General features: G+C 28.9%; 1 protein-coding gene across 1 annotated transcript in view; it reads right to left on the bottom strand.

Moving 5' to 3' along the window:
* Window positions 1–7,892: 7,892 nt before the first annotated feature.
* Su(var)3-3 (lysine-specific histone demethylase Su(var)3-3) overlaps window positions 7,893–19,584 on the bottom strand; it is a 411,884-nt gene continuing 400,192 nt past the window's right edge. The window contains exons 13-16 of the mRNA XM_089223916.1: window positions 15,724–15,876; window positions 11,473–11,870; window positions 10,467–10,653; window positions 7,893–8,700 (exon numbers count right to left, since the gene is read on the bottom strand). Coding sequence (XP_089080042.1) covers window positions 8,576–8,700; window positions 10,467–10,653; window positions 11,473–11,870; window positions 15,724–15,876 — 863 coding nt within the window. The 3' untranslated portion in view covers window positions 7,893–8,575. The remainder of the gene's footprint in view (window positions 8,701–10,466; window positions 10,654–11,472; window positions 11,871–15,723; window positions 15,877–19,584) is intronic.

Genomic DNA, 19,584 nt, shown 5'->3' with positions numbered 1-19,584 from the left:
TCAAACAATTTTTGTGAAGTTTAAAACCGTTTTAGCAGAGTGTGATAATCAACCATGGCATCTGCAGTTTTGTTTTAAATCGCCTACATAGTTTTTCAGTTTTACTACTTGGATTTAATTTTTCTTAATTTCTTATGTATAAAAAAAGTACTAAATTTTTCAAAGGAGTGAACTTGAAAATCAAAAGTTTATAGTGATTTTTACAGCAAAGAAAATGTGTGAAAACCAATGATAATAAAATATACTGTTCGAACTACAGGTATGCGTGTAATACCTATATCTCAAATATGTTTCCTTAAAAAAAATTCGAAAATTCAGTAGTTATAGCGTTGAATATGTAAATATAGATATACCTAATTACATCTTTACTTTATTAAAGCGTCGAAACATATTATAATAAACTTATTTTTAGAACCAAACTGAAATGAATTATTGCACCTAGTTAAGAGTGCTGCATAGATAATATTACTATTCATTAATCATTTATTATCATTATCTTATAATTATGTATCAATAATATTGAAATGTTCTTTGTTCTGGTGTTATTATTTTTTAATCAATGTATAAGAACTTCGATGTTATTTTAATACAATAAGAGAGAAATCAAGTTTTTTCGACAATAAATTTAAAGTCGACGATAATAATAATATAAAAATGCATAGGACGTATCGGACGCATGGGATAAAATTTAATACTTTGTTTCCAAATCTGAGAAACTAACAGTCCACTTCAAATCGTGCAGCGCAAAATGTATTGACAAATAAATTACCTTGAGAAACCACCCCAAAAACTCAATATATATCCTCGTAGGTATATAATAATAATTAATTAATTATTTGTTTGTGTACGAGTATTTGTGGCATGTGTGGATCGCGCGCGTTATAATATATTGATCTCGAGACCGAATGGCTACTGCAGTGGCGCAGAAATATAACACAACCCAACGTGCGAAAGTACAATAGGTGTATTGTAAGTATTAAAATATAATAGAAAATAATAATATACTATAATCGTATGTATGAATTACGTGTGATTTCATCATGCAGCCTACCGAACAAATTCCGCACTGAGTCGTATACACCACTCGTATATTATATAGGTACAAACACAAACACACACACACACCATCACGCGAATCCTATATAGTAAGTCCAAGGTAGATATAGGTACCTATATATTATGAGTACTTACGAGTACAGTAAAACCTCATTATAAGATGGGAATCTTCTTATCACGGAAAATACTAACAGTCTCATATATATATATATATATATATATTTGTGTCTGTGTGTGTTTAATCCATATAAATCCCGTATATATTTAGTACCCATACAACGGAAACTCCTTAATAACGGAAAATCAGTTGGAAATCGAGTAATTCTGATATAAGGAAGTTTTACTGTAACTAATATTATATTGTATACATGAATATTTTAATACCTATATACACATCATGCAAACCACCGCATGTAGCCCGTAGTAAGTCCATATAAGCCATAAGATATCTCTCATGGCCACCACATAGGAGCCAGAGGGAGAGGATGATGTACTTGGAGTACTACGATCCGGCTATTTTAAAGGCATGTTGAATGGATTTGGATTTTTTGAAATTTTGATAGAAATACTATTATTTTATGTATTTCATATTATTATAACTATATTAATTTCAGCTGTGGGTTAACCACTGATTACCCAGATATTATCGTGTATGTAACACCCATATCGCTTGTAATGGATCATATTTTATTATTGGAAGTCTTGTATAGGGCCCTCAAAACATTTAGTATGCTGACCAAATATGGGATGTGAAAACTTATGATGAGTACCTACAATGTACCCAATATATCGAATGCATGAATTACGTACGTGCGATTTTCTGCAGTTGCGCCAGACCGGCCAAATTGAATTCCGCACTGGGTCGTATTCTGCACTCGTATAATATTATACATGTGCACACCACCATCATGCGTGTCCTGTATATAGTAAGTCCATAGGCCATATATATATAATATATAGGTACTTCCTTTATATGTCAGACCTACCCGTGAGATAATCTCGCGAAGGTTCCTTACTCCAGAGCACTATGCTGCTGCTGCATCGGCGCGTTCGCTATTATAGACGACGACGACCGCGGCGAAAGAATTATGGTAAAAATGTATACATATATAACAAATACACGTATACACGTCTTATATACCATATACGCAGTACGCGTTTTATAATACAATGTCATGATAAAAGACCGACAGAAACGGTCGTGTCGGCGACCGTTTTTATATATTGTATATTATATTATTTTTATACTGTGCGTGGTGTATGCGTTAAACAATAATAATAATAATAATAGATATTGTGTATAACCTCTGCTGTAGTATATATATATATTTTCAGTGTGTCGTATGGTGGATGTCGTCGTTGTAATAGTAGTAGTATTAGAAGAGATGTCTGTGGTAGTGGAGGTGGTGGTCGCTATAATAGTATATAAACCGTATTCAGCGATTCTTGTGGATATCGCGTGGCGAATCGTGATTGAAACGTCGTCCCGAGGCAACTTGTCATACACTGCACGCGCGCGCAGCAATAAAACCCGACTTGTCGATGGACCGTACAGATTAGAAACATACCTCTATATAGCAGTAGTAGTTGTGGCCGTTCCACTGCACACCCCCGCCGACCAGCCATCGTCGTACAAATGACACTGCATAATATTATGCTCCATAGGTATAGATATCTGGTGCAGTCACTTATATATTTAGGTATTTGTATAATATAAACGTATTATATTATATCGCATATTAAACATTTATACCGGAGATTAAGGGTTTTCCAACGGTTCGTGGAAGAAAGTGGGAGGATGTGGCACCTTGACGTATAGATTATGTTGCATACAAGATTATATACATATATATAAATAAATAAGTATGTGAAGGAAAAAATTGTATTAATATTATAATATAAGATTATTAGGTATATATATTATATTATAATGTCCATGTAAAGAGCGAGAGTATAAGCACGTGTGCTATTTGGCAGGGGAAGTATTTTTTATTTTTTTTTCTCTGGTTAACGTAATTTATTTCATCTGATCTATATATTACAACAAGCTCGTGTGTGAAACGATGAATAACATTATAATTTCAGTTTGAGTGACACAAAAAAAAAAATCAACCGCTGATGACATTTTTTAACGTGTTATTTTTTTTATGGCTGCACTTTTCTTTTTCTTTTTTATCAGAGAAATGTAGTATATTATGCAGAAGTTTCTCGTAGATCAGGTAAAGCTGAGCAGGGAGACTACACTATTATGGAATTTATAACAGCCGGGTGACCAACAATAATTATACAAAATAACCTGAATTATTGTATTCGTCGCAATATTAATCATTAATGTAATATCTTTAAATATATATAACAGATAAATATTAGGTAATAATAATAAATAATATTATAACTTACAAAAGTTGATAACAAATATATTTTGATTTTTTTATGCATAATATTTACATGTGTGTGTGGTCGTTGTGTAGTCTGCAGGGAAGTGGTAAAACTGCAAAAGTATGTTTTTTGTAGGGATGGAAATATACTAAAATTATAATTATAGGAAATAACTAGTTTTTCGCCTTAAAATATAATTTTGTTTAATATACTATATTATGCTCTAAAGCTAATTTAATTCTCTTATTTCACGTCTACCTTCACTACTATTAAAGTTCTCGTAACGTGAAGTCGTGTAAATAGGTACGTTTCAAAAACGAGGGTGGTGCGTTTCCGCCTATCTGGATTCGCATATATTTATCTCTTTCATGCACAGGTTTTTGTATGTTTTTTAGACATTAGTTGCACGTGTATTTAATTTTTTTTTTTTTTAATTTTTTTTTTTTATATATATGTTTAAAAATATGTTTAAAACAATTATCAAAAAAAAAAAAAAAAATTTAGTTATGAAACTCAGGAGTTACAATATGTGGGATTACGTATATCCCACCATACATACTGAGCTCTTATTTACTCACACACTGTGCCTGTTCGTATAATGAATTTAAGGATTCGATCATTTTTTTTCTTTGTCTACATTGAATCATTGGTCTATACATTCCTACTATTAACTATGATAAAATCAAATAATATAGAATACGGGTTTATACACATTGATTGAACACCTTACCTAGTAAAATAAATTAAAAATAATAAATAAAAAAAAAAATTATTATTACTCTTTTATATATATTTGAATAAAAAAAATCAAATCCTTTCATATTATACATAAATATATAACTAAATCATATTAAAATTAAAAAAAATATGTATCAATACATTAAAACTTATTTCAAATCATAGTTCCAAGACTTTTTATCAGATTTATCGTAAATAATAATAAATTAAAATTGTATTTCGCGGCGTCGAAACGTGTAGTGTGTACTGACGCGACTAACACTTATTGCACGGTGGGACATATAATGGACGCTCATTATTGCACAAATATTGGGCCATATATTTAGAATAGCTAATCAAAACCAATATTAAATTAAACCATATTATATTTAGAACTAAATGAAAAAAAAATCATACAAATCGGTCGATTCGATAAGGAGAAAATTAAACATTAAGTTTTAAAAATAAATTTATAAATATAATAATTTGATAAAATTAATTAACCGATATTTAATAATCGTAGACTTCTAGAAATGTACACGAATGAGCCATATATAATGGAAAACATATTAAATATCTTAAATAAAACCAACAAACTACTAAAAATAGAAAAAAAAATATTTTATAGGTGGTATACTATTTGTCCCACCGTGCCGGAAAGGTTATTTTTTTGGTGGGACTGTGTATATCCCACCGTGCCGGAAAGAGTTATACAGGGTGATTGATTCATCATAAAACACTCATTATTTCAAAAAGTATTGACTTTTTCAAAATATTTTTTACATGGTTTCAAGTTGTTAAAAAACCAACGTTTTTTTAAAAAAATATATTTTTTATCCTTATCATTTTTTAAGTTTTTTACTTTTTTGAATGACAACATAGAGTTTTAATTTCATATTCCAAAGCAGAATATGTTTCTAAGTATTTTGATACATAGAAATCGAATTTGGGGCTAGTAGTTTATGAGTTATAAGTATTTAAAGTTTTGATAGGCAGAGTGGAGTGGTACGGGGTTACCCCGCAAAATGTTTGTCCACTACTCCGCTTGTCTAAACTTTAAATACTTATAACTCAGAAACTACTAGCCCCAAATTCGATTTCTATGTATCAAAATACTTAGAAAAATATTCTGCTTTAGAATATGAAATTAAAACTCTATGTTGTCATTCAAAAAAGTAAAAAACTTAAAAAATGAAAAGGATAAAAAATATTAAAAAATATAATTTTTTTATAAAAACGTTGGTTTTCTAGCAACTTGAAACCATGTAAAAAAATATTTTGAAAAAAGTCAATAGTTTTTGAAATAATGAGTGTTTTATGATAAATATACTCGTCAGAATGATCGATAATATTATAAATAATTTTGAGATTATTATACAATATATTATTATCAACAAACTTGATCGTAATCATGTCAGACGCACGAAGTCACACACACACACATTCCTAACCCTATATACCACGATATGATTTTATTAGAGGCGTTTTTCGCCACTTGAGATCATTAAAATGGTCCTCGATTTTCGCATAATATAAGCAAACATATATCCACATTTTTCAATATTACATCATTCACTTTATTGTACACTTAGTAGAAAATTGGGTTTTCTTTTGAAAAAATTCTCTAATTATTTTTCCAGCTTTTCAACTGCTCTTTGTTACAACATAACAAATATTAATATGTATAGGTCGGTACAGTATGCATACGGATTTACGGTATGCGCAGACATGTTATTGTAGAGGTAGCATACTACACATTTACTTATCAAAAAAACTTAACTGGAGAAAATGATGCCAAATTAAAGTAAAATAATTAAATAATAATATATTATTAACGGCAAAAGTAATAATTTACAATTTATTCACTCAGTGATTATACAGATGTCAATGATTATCGTTCTTGCTAAGTTATATACATTTTATAATGGTTTATTTAACAAATATTTGTACAAAAAAAAACATGTACAGAGGAATATTTGTATAACTTATAATAAGAAGTATAGTTAAAAAACAAAAACGTGGAATAATAGTAATACTATAGGTACTTAAACGATTTGTTTTAATTTACGTTTTTGAATTAATTAATTAATTAAACATCCATTTAAATATCTCGTAGTTGGGAAAATTTATCGAAATTCTTGTTTATATTATGTTCATTGTTTTCTGAGGTCTAAGTAGTTAAAAAAACGGTTCAATAACTAGTAATTGAAACAATATAAACCTTTCAGTTGTTTCTATGATTTCAATTTGATTACCTAACTGACTCTCGATAATTTTTTTTTTAAATACAATACAAAATAAAATTACAATATTTTACACTTAATAAAAGGCGATAATTAAATAGTTTTTTTTTCTCAACTAATTTAAATAACCTACACTCATTCATCAAAATATTACTATAATTATAAGTCAAACACATTAGATTTCATGTGTGAAAAATTTTATGTTTAAAAAAAATGATGATACTTATTTAAAAATATCTTAATTATTATATTAAATCAATAATACAATATTATTTTAATAAAATAAAAGTTTTCATTAAATGAACAGTATTATTGTTATTATTATTATTATAATTTTTTTTTTTAGTTAAAGGTTCAACGTCTTAGGTCATTAAAGACTGTGCCGCCGAATCCAACCCAGAAGCACGCGGTTCTTAAAGAAGCGGAGGAAGTTTTCAAACTTTTTTATCGAATGGTAGAAAACATCCTTACTGCAAAAGAGGATGAGGAACGACGACGTCAGGTCGCAGAAAGACCTCCAGATTCACCAAACTAATGATTGCGTAGTTAAATTTATTAAAAATATAGCCAAAGGCAAACTCTCGAGTATTATTGTACATAACTACCTACTGTAATATAGCTATCGAACGTGAGATTGGCCCGTCACAGCTATGTAATATTGTGTAATCGGTTATTAATTATTATCAATAAACGGTGTGGCCGGAGGAGAAATACTGGCATCACGTTTCCTCCTCCGGTTCTCGATACTAACGAAAAAAACAAAAGGTCATTAGATTGAATAGATTGGTTTAGAACACATGTGTATACGGAGAAATAAGAACCCGGATGGTCACCCATCTGGAGAATAGCTATACCGAACGATGCTTGACTTAGAACACGTAAGTAACTGTGGCCAACCCCCGTGCCACACCAAGCCCCATGTTTGTTCGTCTTATAAAATATAAATTGTAAGAATATTACTAATGACATAATATTATTAGGTACGTGAGAGAATTTCGAGTGTCAATTACTTACAAATACCAATCAGCTATTCTATTGTCTTCTGTCTCTATAATGTGCTTTGCTTAATGCGTTTTATTAATTTTTAACGCGAACGAGTATACACAGCTGGACTTGTAACAAGTGATTTTTTGTCTCGATTTACTCACCCTGGAGCTGGTCGGTGATGTGTTGTGGTGCTTGATATAAACTATTATTTATAATTTATTTATTTAATAAATTCGATTTGATATCGATTATATATTTTATTATATTTTAACATAGGTGACTATATTTTCGATATTTTGTTTATTATTGTCCGACAAAATTGATGAAAACATTAATCACAAAGAGAGCGGCTAGTATTCAAAAGTTATTCCTTCTTTTTCTCTCTCACTGTCTACATCTAGCGCTATCTGTATGCTAGTGATGCGGAATTCACTGAAATACGTTAAAAATCAATAGGTAGCTCTGTTTGCAGACTGTAAAAATACTAAAAATTGCAATACTCGTTCAATATAAAAGTAAGGCAGTATGCTTTATTAGTTTCAAAAATTACATAGAAATGTTTGAAAAAAAAAATTGACAAAAAGTGTATCTTTAAAATTAAGATTGAAATGATAAGGTGCTGCTTAAGTGCATATTATACCGTAATACAAAATTATGTAAGACATTAGTTATGAAAAAAAAAATTAGTTATAATCAAACTTACATTCTAAACATGGCAAATCGTATATTTAAAGTTCCATCTTAAATGCAATAAAATAAAAATCAATTATTACAACGAAAAATGATTAATGTAGTACAAAATGAGTAAAATGCACGTAACATACTATTATTAATTGATTATAAAATGCTCTTCTTCAAAAATAAAGAAATTAATTCAAATAAATTGAACAGTTATTAATATTATGTTTAGTAGTTTAATTAGTTGTAAGAAATATTTAAATATAGTTTAGACACCTTGGAGTAACCTTTGAATAACGTTTCCATGTATTAACTTATCTAAGTAATATATTATGTAAACATAAATGAAGTGCTAAAATTATTGGAATTGAAAAAAATGACATATTATTTTTATGATTACCGTATTAGTATAAAAGTTTATGACATCAAAACTATGATTAAAAAAAAAAAATCATAAATTGCAAGTTTATAATAAAAAAAAAAATAGATACGTAAAAAATGGCTCCATGTGGAAATTATTTTGATGCAGGCGCTGCGTACGGACATCCCAAAAACTTGTCACAAATCTTTCCGCCCTCACGAAGACCACTAAGAAAAGCTCCATGCACTGTGGCCGGATAATTACGTATAGTATGTTCACCTACATCATTTTAGACAGACACAAAACGTATTATTTAGTTGACAGGTCGTATTTAATAGTAATAATTGAACGTCTTCATTTGCATATATGCCTCCCTTATAAGTAGCGTGTATGATAAAGCATTCAAAATATTTTTAAGAAAAAGACGACACAGACGTACACGTCATTTAGGATTTTTGAACTTCACTATATGCTTAATATATATATATATATATAATATATTATGTAAAAAATACACACAACGGTGATTAGGTATTGAAATTAATTTTACTCAGTAAATATGACTTATTATTCGAAAAAGACACCCCGTCATCTCACGCTCTCTTAAGCCGCCGTCACGGTTGTAAATCAGCTTGACAACTTCTTAAAGGAAGAGTAATCGGTTGACGTGTCAACGGCCGTACAACACCAACTGGCAGGTGAATCAGGTATGATATAATAATATTACGTATATTGTATACGATAGGTACGTCTTCGTTTTCAACTGCAGGGTAGGTACCAGACGGTCAAATACTATAATGTCTATAAGCCGTTGTTCGACCACAGTTTCTTTTATTCTTAAAACCGAATTTTTATGTCCAGACGTTATTTTCATATTTTAAAAATGGGTTGGTTCTTTCCGAGTTCATACAGTCATATACGACTATGTACGCAGGACTAACATCGACGTGACGACGGTTGCGAGACAATAACGCGCGTGCACAGCACATGATTTACCGAGCATGCTAAGTGCTAACAACCCCATAATTTATTTCAATAATGAATTTATTCAAATTATAATTTTTATAATTCTTAAATTTACTAAAATATATTTTTTTTAAAGATCTTAAGTATTTTTTTTACTACTATTAAGGTTTTGCAATTATAAAAAGTTACTAACTTCTGTTCTCCAAATGATGACCCACTTTTATTAAATATATTTTTGAATATATTGATAACTAACTAACAAATTTGAAAAATAGTTTTTCAGAATACTCAGAATAAAAGTCCTTACAAATGGTTTTACAAAAATCTAAAATAAGTGTGACATTGTAAATTTATTACATTTTTTTACAAACTATACCTATTTTATTTATAAATTGATATTTATCACTAATATAATATATATTTCATAATACTATTCACTATAGTTCCCATATCTTCCAAACTCATAATCATGAACTTATATGATTCTTAGTAATTAGTACACAAAATGAATAATTCAAAAAATAGTCGTTTGAATTTTGATACGTCAAATAAATTTCCGAAAAATTATCCACTAAATAATTTACTGTAGAAAGGGGGAGAAATTCTCATTTGAAAAACAGAAGATGTTATCTCTGCAGGACTCTATTCTTCAGTAGTATAAAAAATGTCAAAAAATTGAAAATATAGAGTCTAGCCTTTAAATTAATACATTTATTATTTATACAACCTCAAACTACTTATTTAACAAGCCATCACTAAGTAGGTTAATGTTGAACCAGTGGCTTACTGGTCCCTTGTTTTTAAGTTGAACAATTTTTTCTGTTTTTACTTTTTTCTGCTCTTTAACTGTCATATATACCAAGTTATGCATGTATTTAATTTTACCTTAATAATTTACTGTCAATACTCATAACGCAAAAAAAGGATTCCCCATTAAAAAAATAAATTTACAATTCCCAAAAATCAGAATTCAAATAATTGCATTAATTGAAGACAAAAATGGTTTTTTGTGCTTTGTGAATCATCCTGTATAATATTGTACATCACGATGACGATATTAGTTATGGAAAATATATTACCAGCAAAATGGAGACGTTCGCTTCCGTCAGTCGGGTTCGAATTTGTATTGGGTTCCGTGCTTCTGGAACATGAAACGGGAGCCGCTAGCAAGTCGTAATCGGATCCGGAGGCACCTACAGCCACAAACGAGTAAGATCCTCGTGCCCATGGATCGGCTCTCCAGCGTGAAACGACAGTTTCCTTCGGCTGAAAATAGATCACATGACGGCGTTAGAAAAGTAATAACAAAATAACTTTATAGGAACCTATACGTATATGGCATGATATACCGCGTGGTTATGGATTATAATATACGAATTGAAAGTTTAGTACAACAGTGTAGTAAGTACGTACCATACAGAGTCATGAGTTATTAAAATATCATATGATATACGTTATTGATAGAATAAATGACTAAATCACTTGTACGAAATAACATATTAGATGATAATATGATAATTATATTTTATAAACATAATAGTATACAAAACAAAAATTTACAATATAAAAAAAATATTTTGAACTTATTTTTTAATGAATGGGTAGGTACCTAAGAAATATTATAATATATAGACAAAAACGAGAATTGAAAATAATTAAAATAAATATTAAGTTATTATTAATATTAAATTTATAAATTATTAATAGGGATCTTATTTACAGTTATCAAAAATTAAAAACACAAATATCGTGGCCCGTGGGTTAAGATCCTTAAGATACTATTTCAAAAATAAAATAATAATTGTTTCAACGATTGTAAAATTCAAAAATTAACCAAAGTCGGGGAAAGGTCAGGCATATATCTAGAAATCTGAAATGGGAAAACTAGGTACATTTATTTTCGGAAAAATACAATTATAATGTTAGTACCTACACATAATAGATTATACATAAGGCATGATAAAGATAATAACATAGTTTTTAGACTAAAATGTATCATACAAAAAAGTACGTAATACACTGATATTAATTTAACGATATCACGCGCGTATATTATAAATATTCTCTTTTCAACCGTTTACTTACGTCTGGAACGTTTGCTGTCCCGAATATCCCTCTCAACACCAACATGCACCTGGAAATAATGATTTCGTCCGATACCTCTTCCATGACGCTGGCCGCCTCGCCGGCGACCAAGGCCAAGAGGACGGGCGCGCGGTACAGGTTCCAGAACAAGAACAGTTCTCCGCGACTGGCCGTGGTACTTCCGATATGACCGAACAGGTTACCGTTGGGATCCCAGAAAATGCGATCGAAGCACAGCACCACCTTGTTGAGGTTACCAAAACCCAAACGTTCGATGGCGGCTACCTTCCAGTCGGGCAACGGTGGCGAAAATTGCACAGTGTTTGGCAGCGATTGAGTCTTCGGGTTGGTGGATTGCTTAAGCACGCCCAAAGGTAGTGTACAGAGCACAACATCGCCTATAATTAATAGAATATTAAACGCACACGAAATTATAATAACACTTTTTATTAATATGATCTTCAATGTATATCGCAATAATAAAACAATATAATATATACGTGGCGACGATAAAACTACATTTTATCAAACGTCACATGAATTAAAAAATATAAGTGCATTTAAACAGCATGTAAACGTGGATATACGAGTTATATATATAGTTGTATATATTTGACTTATGATATGCCGTGAATCGGGCAATAATGCAATTGCAGATAGATATAAAATATACCTACTTAAAATATGATATAATAATTACACAGTACTATGGATGCTAGCTGTATAACCACTGAGATCGCTCGAGAAAAAAGAACGAACCTAAAATACGGCGCTATATCCATTTATCTCTGGTTTAGTGTATCTCAGTCAAGAGAAAATCGGAATCACGATGTATATTGCTTTATGGACTAATTCGAGATAAGCGATCGAATATATCATTTGGTACCTATATTTCCAAATGGGGTAAACTCCATAGCAACCTATTATAGGGGTCTCAAGGAAAATGTGTGCGAAATTTCGTGCTAATTGGTTCAGTAGTTTCCAAGTCTTTATTAAATGTCCTATACATAAACGTTCATTAGTTTTTATATGCAATAATAGTTAAAATTGTGAGTCTTAATTTCGTTAAATTTATTGCAATATACAACGGGAACAATATATGCTGTAGAACTACAGTTCTGTTATTGGTTTAAATTATATTTTTACATACGAATTAGTAATTATTATAAGAATAAAATGCATGATAAGGATTGAGCCTTTAGAAATCCCAAACTCAACATAAAAGATTACAAAAATACTTATAACATTTTAATATATAATATCATTATTGTTATTATTATTATTATTTAGTATTATTATCTTGTACAATAAAAATGCTAATACGAACAAAATTAAAATAAAACATTTTATCATACGGCATTATAAATAGGCAAATCAGGTACAACACTGCAGTCGTGGAATAATTTTAATACCGTATTTAGTTACCCATTAGAGTATATAAGACCAAATTGTTTTTAAGCAAAATTGTTGTTTTCGAGAATACGATGTTAAACAACTTTTAATTAAAATATCTTATAATTAATATTAATTATTTTATTTTATAGAACTAAGTTTGAATACGTGTTCAAAGTTTTGTGGTGGCATAGAAGTAAAACAAAGACCGTACAAAAATGTCCGAAATAAAATTATTTGAAACATCGCGGTGGAGACGAGTGCTGAATATTTCTTACGCAGAAAATGTACGGAAAAAGTAATTATAATGTTTAACAAGTAATGCATCGCCTATTATTTTTAATAAACTTGTAAATATGGAGTATATTTGGCATACAAAGAAAGAATAAAAAATGCATATACGACATAATATAATATGAAATAATAAACAGCATAACCTGAGAAGCAGGATTATTGCTTATCTCAGTTTTACCAACTTTTGAGGAGGAACAAAAAACAGTTTTGTGCTTAAGAGTTTTTAAAGTTGGTATCTCTCTGAACAATTATTAACTCTAAAACATATGCTTATTGTATTTTTCTGAAAAGTTATTCTGACAAAAATGTATTTTTACTGAAACTTTATGAGATTGGCTTTGATAGTGGAATATTGTAATATTTAAACTTTAGATGGGCCTTTATAAATAGATAAAGAAAAAAAATTATGTCGAGAAATGGCTATGATAACAAACACATTATTAAAAATAGGTCATAATGAAATTTAAATTTTTCACATCGAACATACCTTTCTAACTTTGTAACTTTAATACCATGGTTTCTTGCGTCATCAAAACACTATCCCAGTTAAATGAAAAAAAGCAAACACGTATGTATTAAGATAGGCAATGATAATGGTTTTAAGGCAACAATAGGTAGCTAGAATAGTTGAAGGTAAACTATATTTTAAGACTGATAAGGCAATACTGAAAATCGAATTTTCAAGGAATATTATAACAATAACAGAAGGCATTGGGAAAGCAACTTTCGAAGACTTTTTAATAGAAGCTAAGAAAGAGTATAGAGAAGGAATCTCAAAGTTAAATCAGTTAATCTAAATACAAAAAGAAAAAATTGTTTTAAATTATGTAATCACTTGAACATTTTTAGCCATTTTATTATACAAGTTGAAATATAGTATCAGGTACCTACTTAATTATTACTTTTAAGCTTTTCAACCTTTGTACTAGGCATTATAAATTTACTCCACACTTTTTACCCACCTAAAATATTTAATTTTAAATTTCCTTTAACATTTTATAAAATTCAGACGTTAATAATACAGACTATACTACCTATAACTTATGCACTATATGAAGTTAGGTAAGTCTATCAAAGGTAATTTTTGTTTATTGATACTATATGTTTAAAACTTCCAATAGTTTTATGGACAACTGTATAAAACTAGGTTATTGCAATATAATGGAAGACATAAATACTTTATAAAATCAATACAAAGGGTACGATATAACAATCAGAACCGATCAACTCTATATTAATGAGTTGAAAAAGAATATATACAAAAACAGCTCTTCTCGGTGACATATTTATATTCAAGACTATTTTTTTTTTATTATTTAAAGAAATAAGGCTGCAACAACTTAGGTTATTAGCCGACATTAGTTTCAAGACTATTCTGATACAGAACTAATAAGTTTCTAACTTTTACAGAAAACCATATTTTCATAACAATAATAGAATATTATTATTATACAGTAAAATATATTATGTATTTATTATAAATATTTTATTATTACCAAGGATTCATTATGCAGTTAAAATGTATATGAATTACAATATGTACCTATTGATACTAAAAAATATGTAAGTATCTATCGTAATTATTATACTATTAATATAATATCTGTCTAACAATAATAACAAGTTAACTATAATAATTTATTGCTTATACATTTATAAGGCCGGTAAAGACAACTATAGAATATTCGGTACTAAAAATATAAAATTTTATTAGGTAAAAAATAAAATAAATTATGACCTTTTTAATGCAATAATATAAATTACATCTATATTGTTTATATTAAACACTTTGACTTACAATCCACCCCTTGTACCTCCTCACATACAAGGACTTGCAGTAGTAGGTATAGAATTCAACGGACACGCTTTGTACCATAGATGATAAATGAGTGTTTAATGTGCACAATGAGAATTCGATTGAAATAAAAAACTAATCGAAAATAAATGAATTTCAAACAACAAAAGGCTGACGAGACGTATTTGACCACGCGAGATTACAACAAACTCGTGTACAAACAAGGGTTGATAATTTGATAATTTAAATTTTTCCCCCTAGCTCATCCGAAAATGAATTAATACAACATATTGCATTGAAAATCTGACGTTTTTTTTTTTTTTTTTAATCTATCCGATTTTAATTTGAAATTCAAACACAAATTGAACAATAATACCGAATCTGTATCCAAATATCAATCAACGACTCCACGACCGTGTTTTTAGAACGTTATATTTATTTAGCATTTGGTTTCACAGTTTAAAATATGAGTATCAACCAAGGTTGTGAAAAAATCGCAGACCTCAAAAAATGGGATCTTAAGTAATTGGTATAAATTTTCTAAAGGTTGGTAATCGTGATTCGTGTAAATTCATTACATTTTCTTCTTTACTTGATATACATAATTATAATATATTATATCGATACTGTCACAGTGTCACTATTTCAATTATCAAACATTCAATATTCAAGTACATTAATTTCATTAAATTTTAGGAAATGTAGAATATTTAAGTTCTTGGTGGGAACTATTATGAGTTAAGAGATTTATAATTGTTAGTATTCATTACCTTTGTATGAGACTCCACTTGTATTTGATCGAGGATTAGAAGTTAATACTTCCACGCCGTTTGGGCCATAAGTGATTTGTTTGACAGCAGTATTTAACTTAATATCCAAACCTTCTGCCATAGCTACAGGTACACACGAGTAACCATTTCGCACTGTAAACAGAAAAATATTAACAAACTATTAAACCACGTTGTATACCATTATGGAATATAATATACGCATTAATAAATACAAAATAAAAATCACAACAATAAAAAGTTAAATTGAAGATCGAGCCAAATGTATTAGTTTAAAACTGTTGACATAAGGGAAAAAAAATATTGAAACGTAGTTTTATTATTTAAATTTTGTACATTCAAAACAGCCCGAAGGTATGAAAACAGAAAACAATTTTTCGTATTGAACATATTGAATTACCTCTGGAGAATAATTTTATATTTTCATATCCCCGGGGCTTGTTTTATCCTTTTCGAAACATGCGATTGTTCCCAATTTGAACAAATATAATAATAAAACAAGATAGGCCACTAAGGAAATCGAGTTTCGATTTACTTTTGTCGAAGATTTAAATCATAACTTTTTTGCATTGAACCACTGATTAGAATATAAAACCAATATAAAAATGTTGCTTATTTATTTCTACAAACAAGAAATTCACAACACCTTGTAATATAATACCTATATATCTTATCTGATATTTGTATAGATTTGACTTATAAACTTACTATGTCACGAAATTACAGAATATCTATAGATAATTTTTCGAAAATAATACAGTTGTTGAAGAAACGATAATAATATTCTAAAACATATTTTAAGATATTATTCAGTTCATGATAATTTAACTTAGTTACTACTGCAAGATGAAGTTTGCACGAGATAATAAAAGTTGATAGGGAGGAATGACCTTTCCGATATTTTCAGAAACATGATAACCCCGTTGTCGGCCACATAAACGTATCATGATTAGTGGCATATTATTATAGTAGGTAGTTTTAACTTCATATTATATAAGTCCATGCAACGACTGCGCTTGGAAACACGGGAAGTAAACTTATTGTTAAAATACTACAACAGCCGCGGCCGTGTACGAACTATACGAAGACAAGACGTGGATTATCTTACAGGCGTTTAGGGAACTTTGGACTTTTGTTTACGGATCGAGTTAATTAGAACGACCGGCATAATAAGATTTCTGAAAGCACGCTGTTATTATATTCGGTCCCTATCATCGCCAAAGACATATAGTATAGTTGCACGGCACGAGACAATGAGAGCGAGTAGGGTATCGTAATATAATAATTATAATATATGTCGTATAATATGAGTCGTAATATCACACCCTTTGGCGAGGCGAATATGCAGAGAATCTGTTCATTGAAAATGTGCCGTTGTAGTTGGTGCATTGGTAGGTAGGTATAATATTATGCATATTTTAATATTACGCATCTGAAAGTTCTGGAACAAAATTCTAATAGGAGTGTCAGTGTATGCATGTGTATCAATTTGAAGAAATGTATAATTATTATCTTATCGTACCTAAGTCATTTTAACCACAAAACTATAAAGTAAGAACGCCACGATTACGTGATAACCGGAATATATAATTATGAAACATAAAGGTAGGAGCATATCATTATATAAAATACTATTTATCTGAGGTGCCGTTAGTGAACAGCTTCATCTATAAGTAATCCATGTGAACATTTTATTTTTCTATGTAGAAACTTATTATAATAGTTACTTTAATCGCGACAATAATAATATTAACCATTACGAATACGACTAGTACGAGTATGTTTATAAAAATAAAATCAATTACGAAAATCAACGATTGCTTTCTTGTTCTTCGTGTATGAAGCATAATATGGTACTTAACGAAGTGTTTAAACATCGAGAAGATAGTATTATAATTAACCATACTTAATAGACGACATCGGCTATATGACTTATGCCTATTCCACAGACAATGCATGCATTGAAAATGTGCAATTATCGTTGATTGTTGATATATATATATATATAGGTAATATGTAATTTGGAAATTGTTGCATTCACAATATTTTTCTTTTTCTTTTAGAGCGGGGCTATTAAATTTATCGCTAAGAGATCTAAAAATTATTTTCACGACACTATGAAAAAAATAAATAAAAATGTATGGTGAGTGCAGAGTGCATATATTTTTTCATATTTAGTGATTTTCAAATTACAAGAGCATATTTTTCAATTTTATTATTATTTAAAGTATATTTTATGATTAATGACAAGTTTGTAATACAATTAATTGAAAATTTGGCGATGAAAATATAATGTACTTATATATTTTATTTTGAAAGTTTTCACACCTAGGTTAATACAAAAAGGGATTAGTTTCTAAAATGTATGGTTACTACAATTTTCTATTTGTATTAATAAATATTTAGTAAAAACAATAAAATATCCAAATTTTTTTTAGTTAAATATTTATGAATATGAAAATTCTGGATAATCAAAACTAAGTGCATATTTTTAAATCCTATTTGAAATTTTTCAAACTCATAAGTATAGTACTTTTTAAGTACATTAAGTTGCGATCCCTAGACTAATATGCATACTATAATGGCACACCTGAAAGTCCCAAGACCAAGTTCTTAATATCAGTGTCAGTGTGTGTGTCTCTCAATTTGAGGAAATGTTTAGTTGTTATCTTATCGTAAGTTGTATTCGCGAAACTATAGAATAACTTATTAAAACACTAAGATTACGTAATAACTTGTATATTTTATACAAGATACGCGCATATTATTCGACACTAACCATGATAAAATAAATTAAACAAGCCTACTACTATCTTGATAATATTTTAACATTTTTAACCATTAAAGTTGTGCGAGTATGTTTATAAATTCAATCACGAAATACAACGATTATTTTCATGTTCTTCGTTTATGAATCATATCGTAGCTTTAGAGTGCTTAAACGTCGAGAAAATAATATAACTTAGCATACTTTATAGGTAGGTAGGTAAACAACATCGGATATGACTTATACCTATAACCGATGCCGTATGCGTATTATATACCTATTATCTATATATATATTATTTTATATACATAATATACCTACGATAAAATAATAATAAATTGATTACTAACTGCAGCGTACTAACTCGTTTTTGTACTGTTCATAAAAAGCAGTTTTTAAATAATTGTACAATGGTTTTACCATTGATTTTATAAAACCAATGGTTTTACTGAATATTACAATTTTATTTATATGTTTATGTTTTTTCTTTTCATATCAATATTACGTTATCAATGTTTTTTTATTATTAGTTTTATGCGATTGACAGTCATCCTATACAATTCTCTAACATAATATTTATATTAAACTCGTGATTTTCTGTCATAATATCTATTTTATATTATAATATTATGATTTTTTAAGGTAAAACTCGGTAGTTTATTATGTATTACTGCAGTCCTGGTTACTAATAATTTTAAACGAACATACATTTTTTATTGTTGATGTAGGTACATTTTAAAATCAGAACTATTTTTTTTTTTTTTTGTTAAAATATTGTTCAAGTGATTTGTTATGCAGCAATACATACAGAAGAGATTATATTGGACTTTTATATGTAAAATTTGCTACTAAAAAAGTCTTAAATGTCAATTTATAATATAGTTGGAATACATTATTGTCCAGCAGTTTAATAGGGTCATATTTAGTACCGTTGGAAAACTTTAATAAATTTGTAGAGTAAAATGTTCCATACATATTCCAGGAATACACAAGCAGTGAATTTTTAAAAACTTTCTAACAATTAATATTTAGCATAACAATTTTATAGGAGCCATATATAATAAAATATTATATAA

This window comes from Diuraphis noxia, unplaced genomic scaffold (genome assembly GCF_037042655.1).
Source record: "Diuraphis noxia isolate RWA-SAM2 unplaced genomic scaffold, SU_Dnox_SAM2 contig0003, whole genome shotgun sequence".
NCBI classification, from domain to species: domain Eukaryota; kingdom Metazoa; phylum Arthropoda; class Insecta; order Hemiptera; family Aphididae; genus Diuraphis; species Diuraphis noxia.
This window is presented reverse-complemented; position numbering and strand designations above follow the sequence as displayed.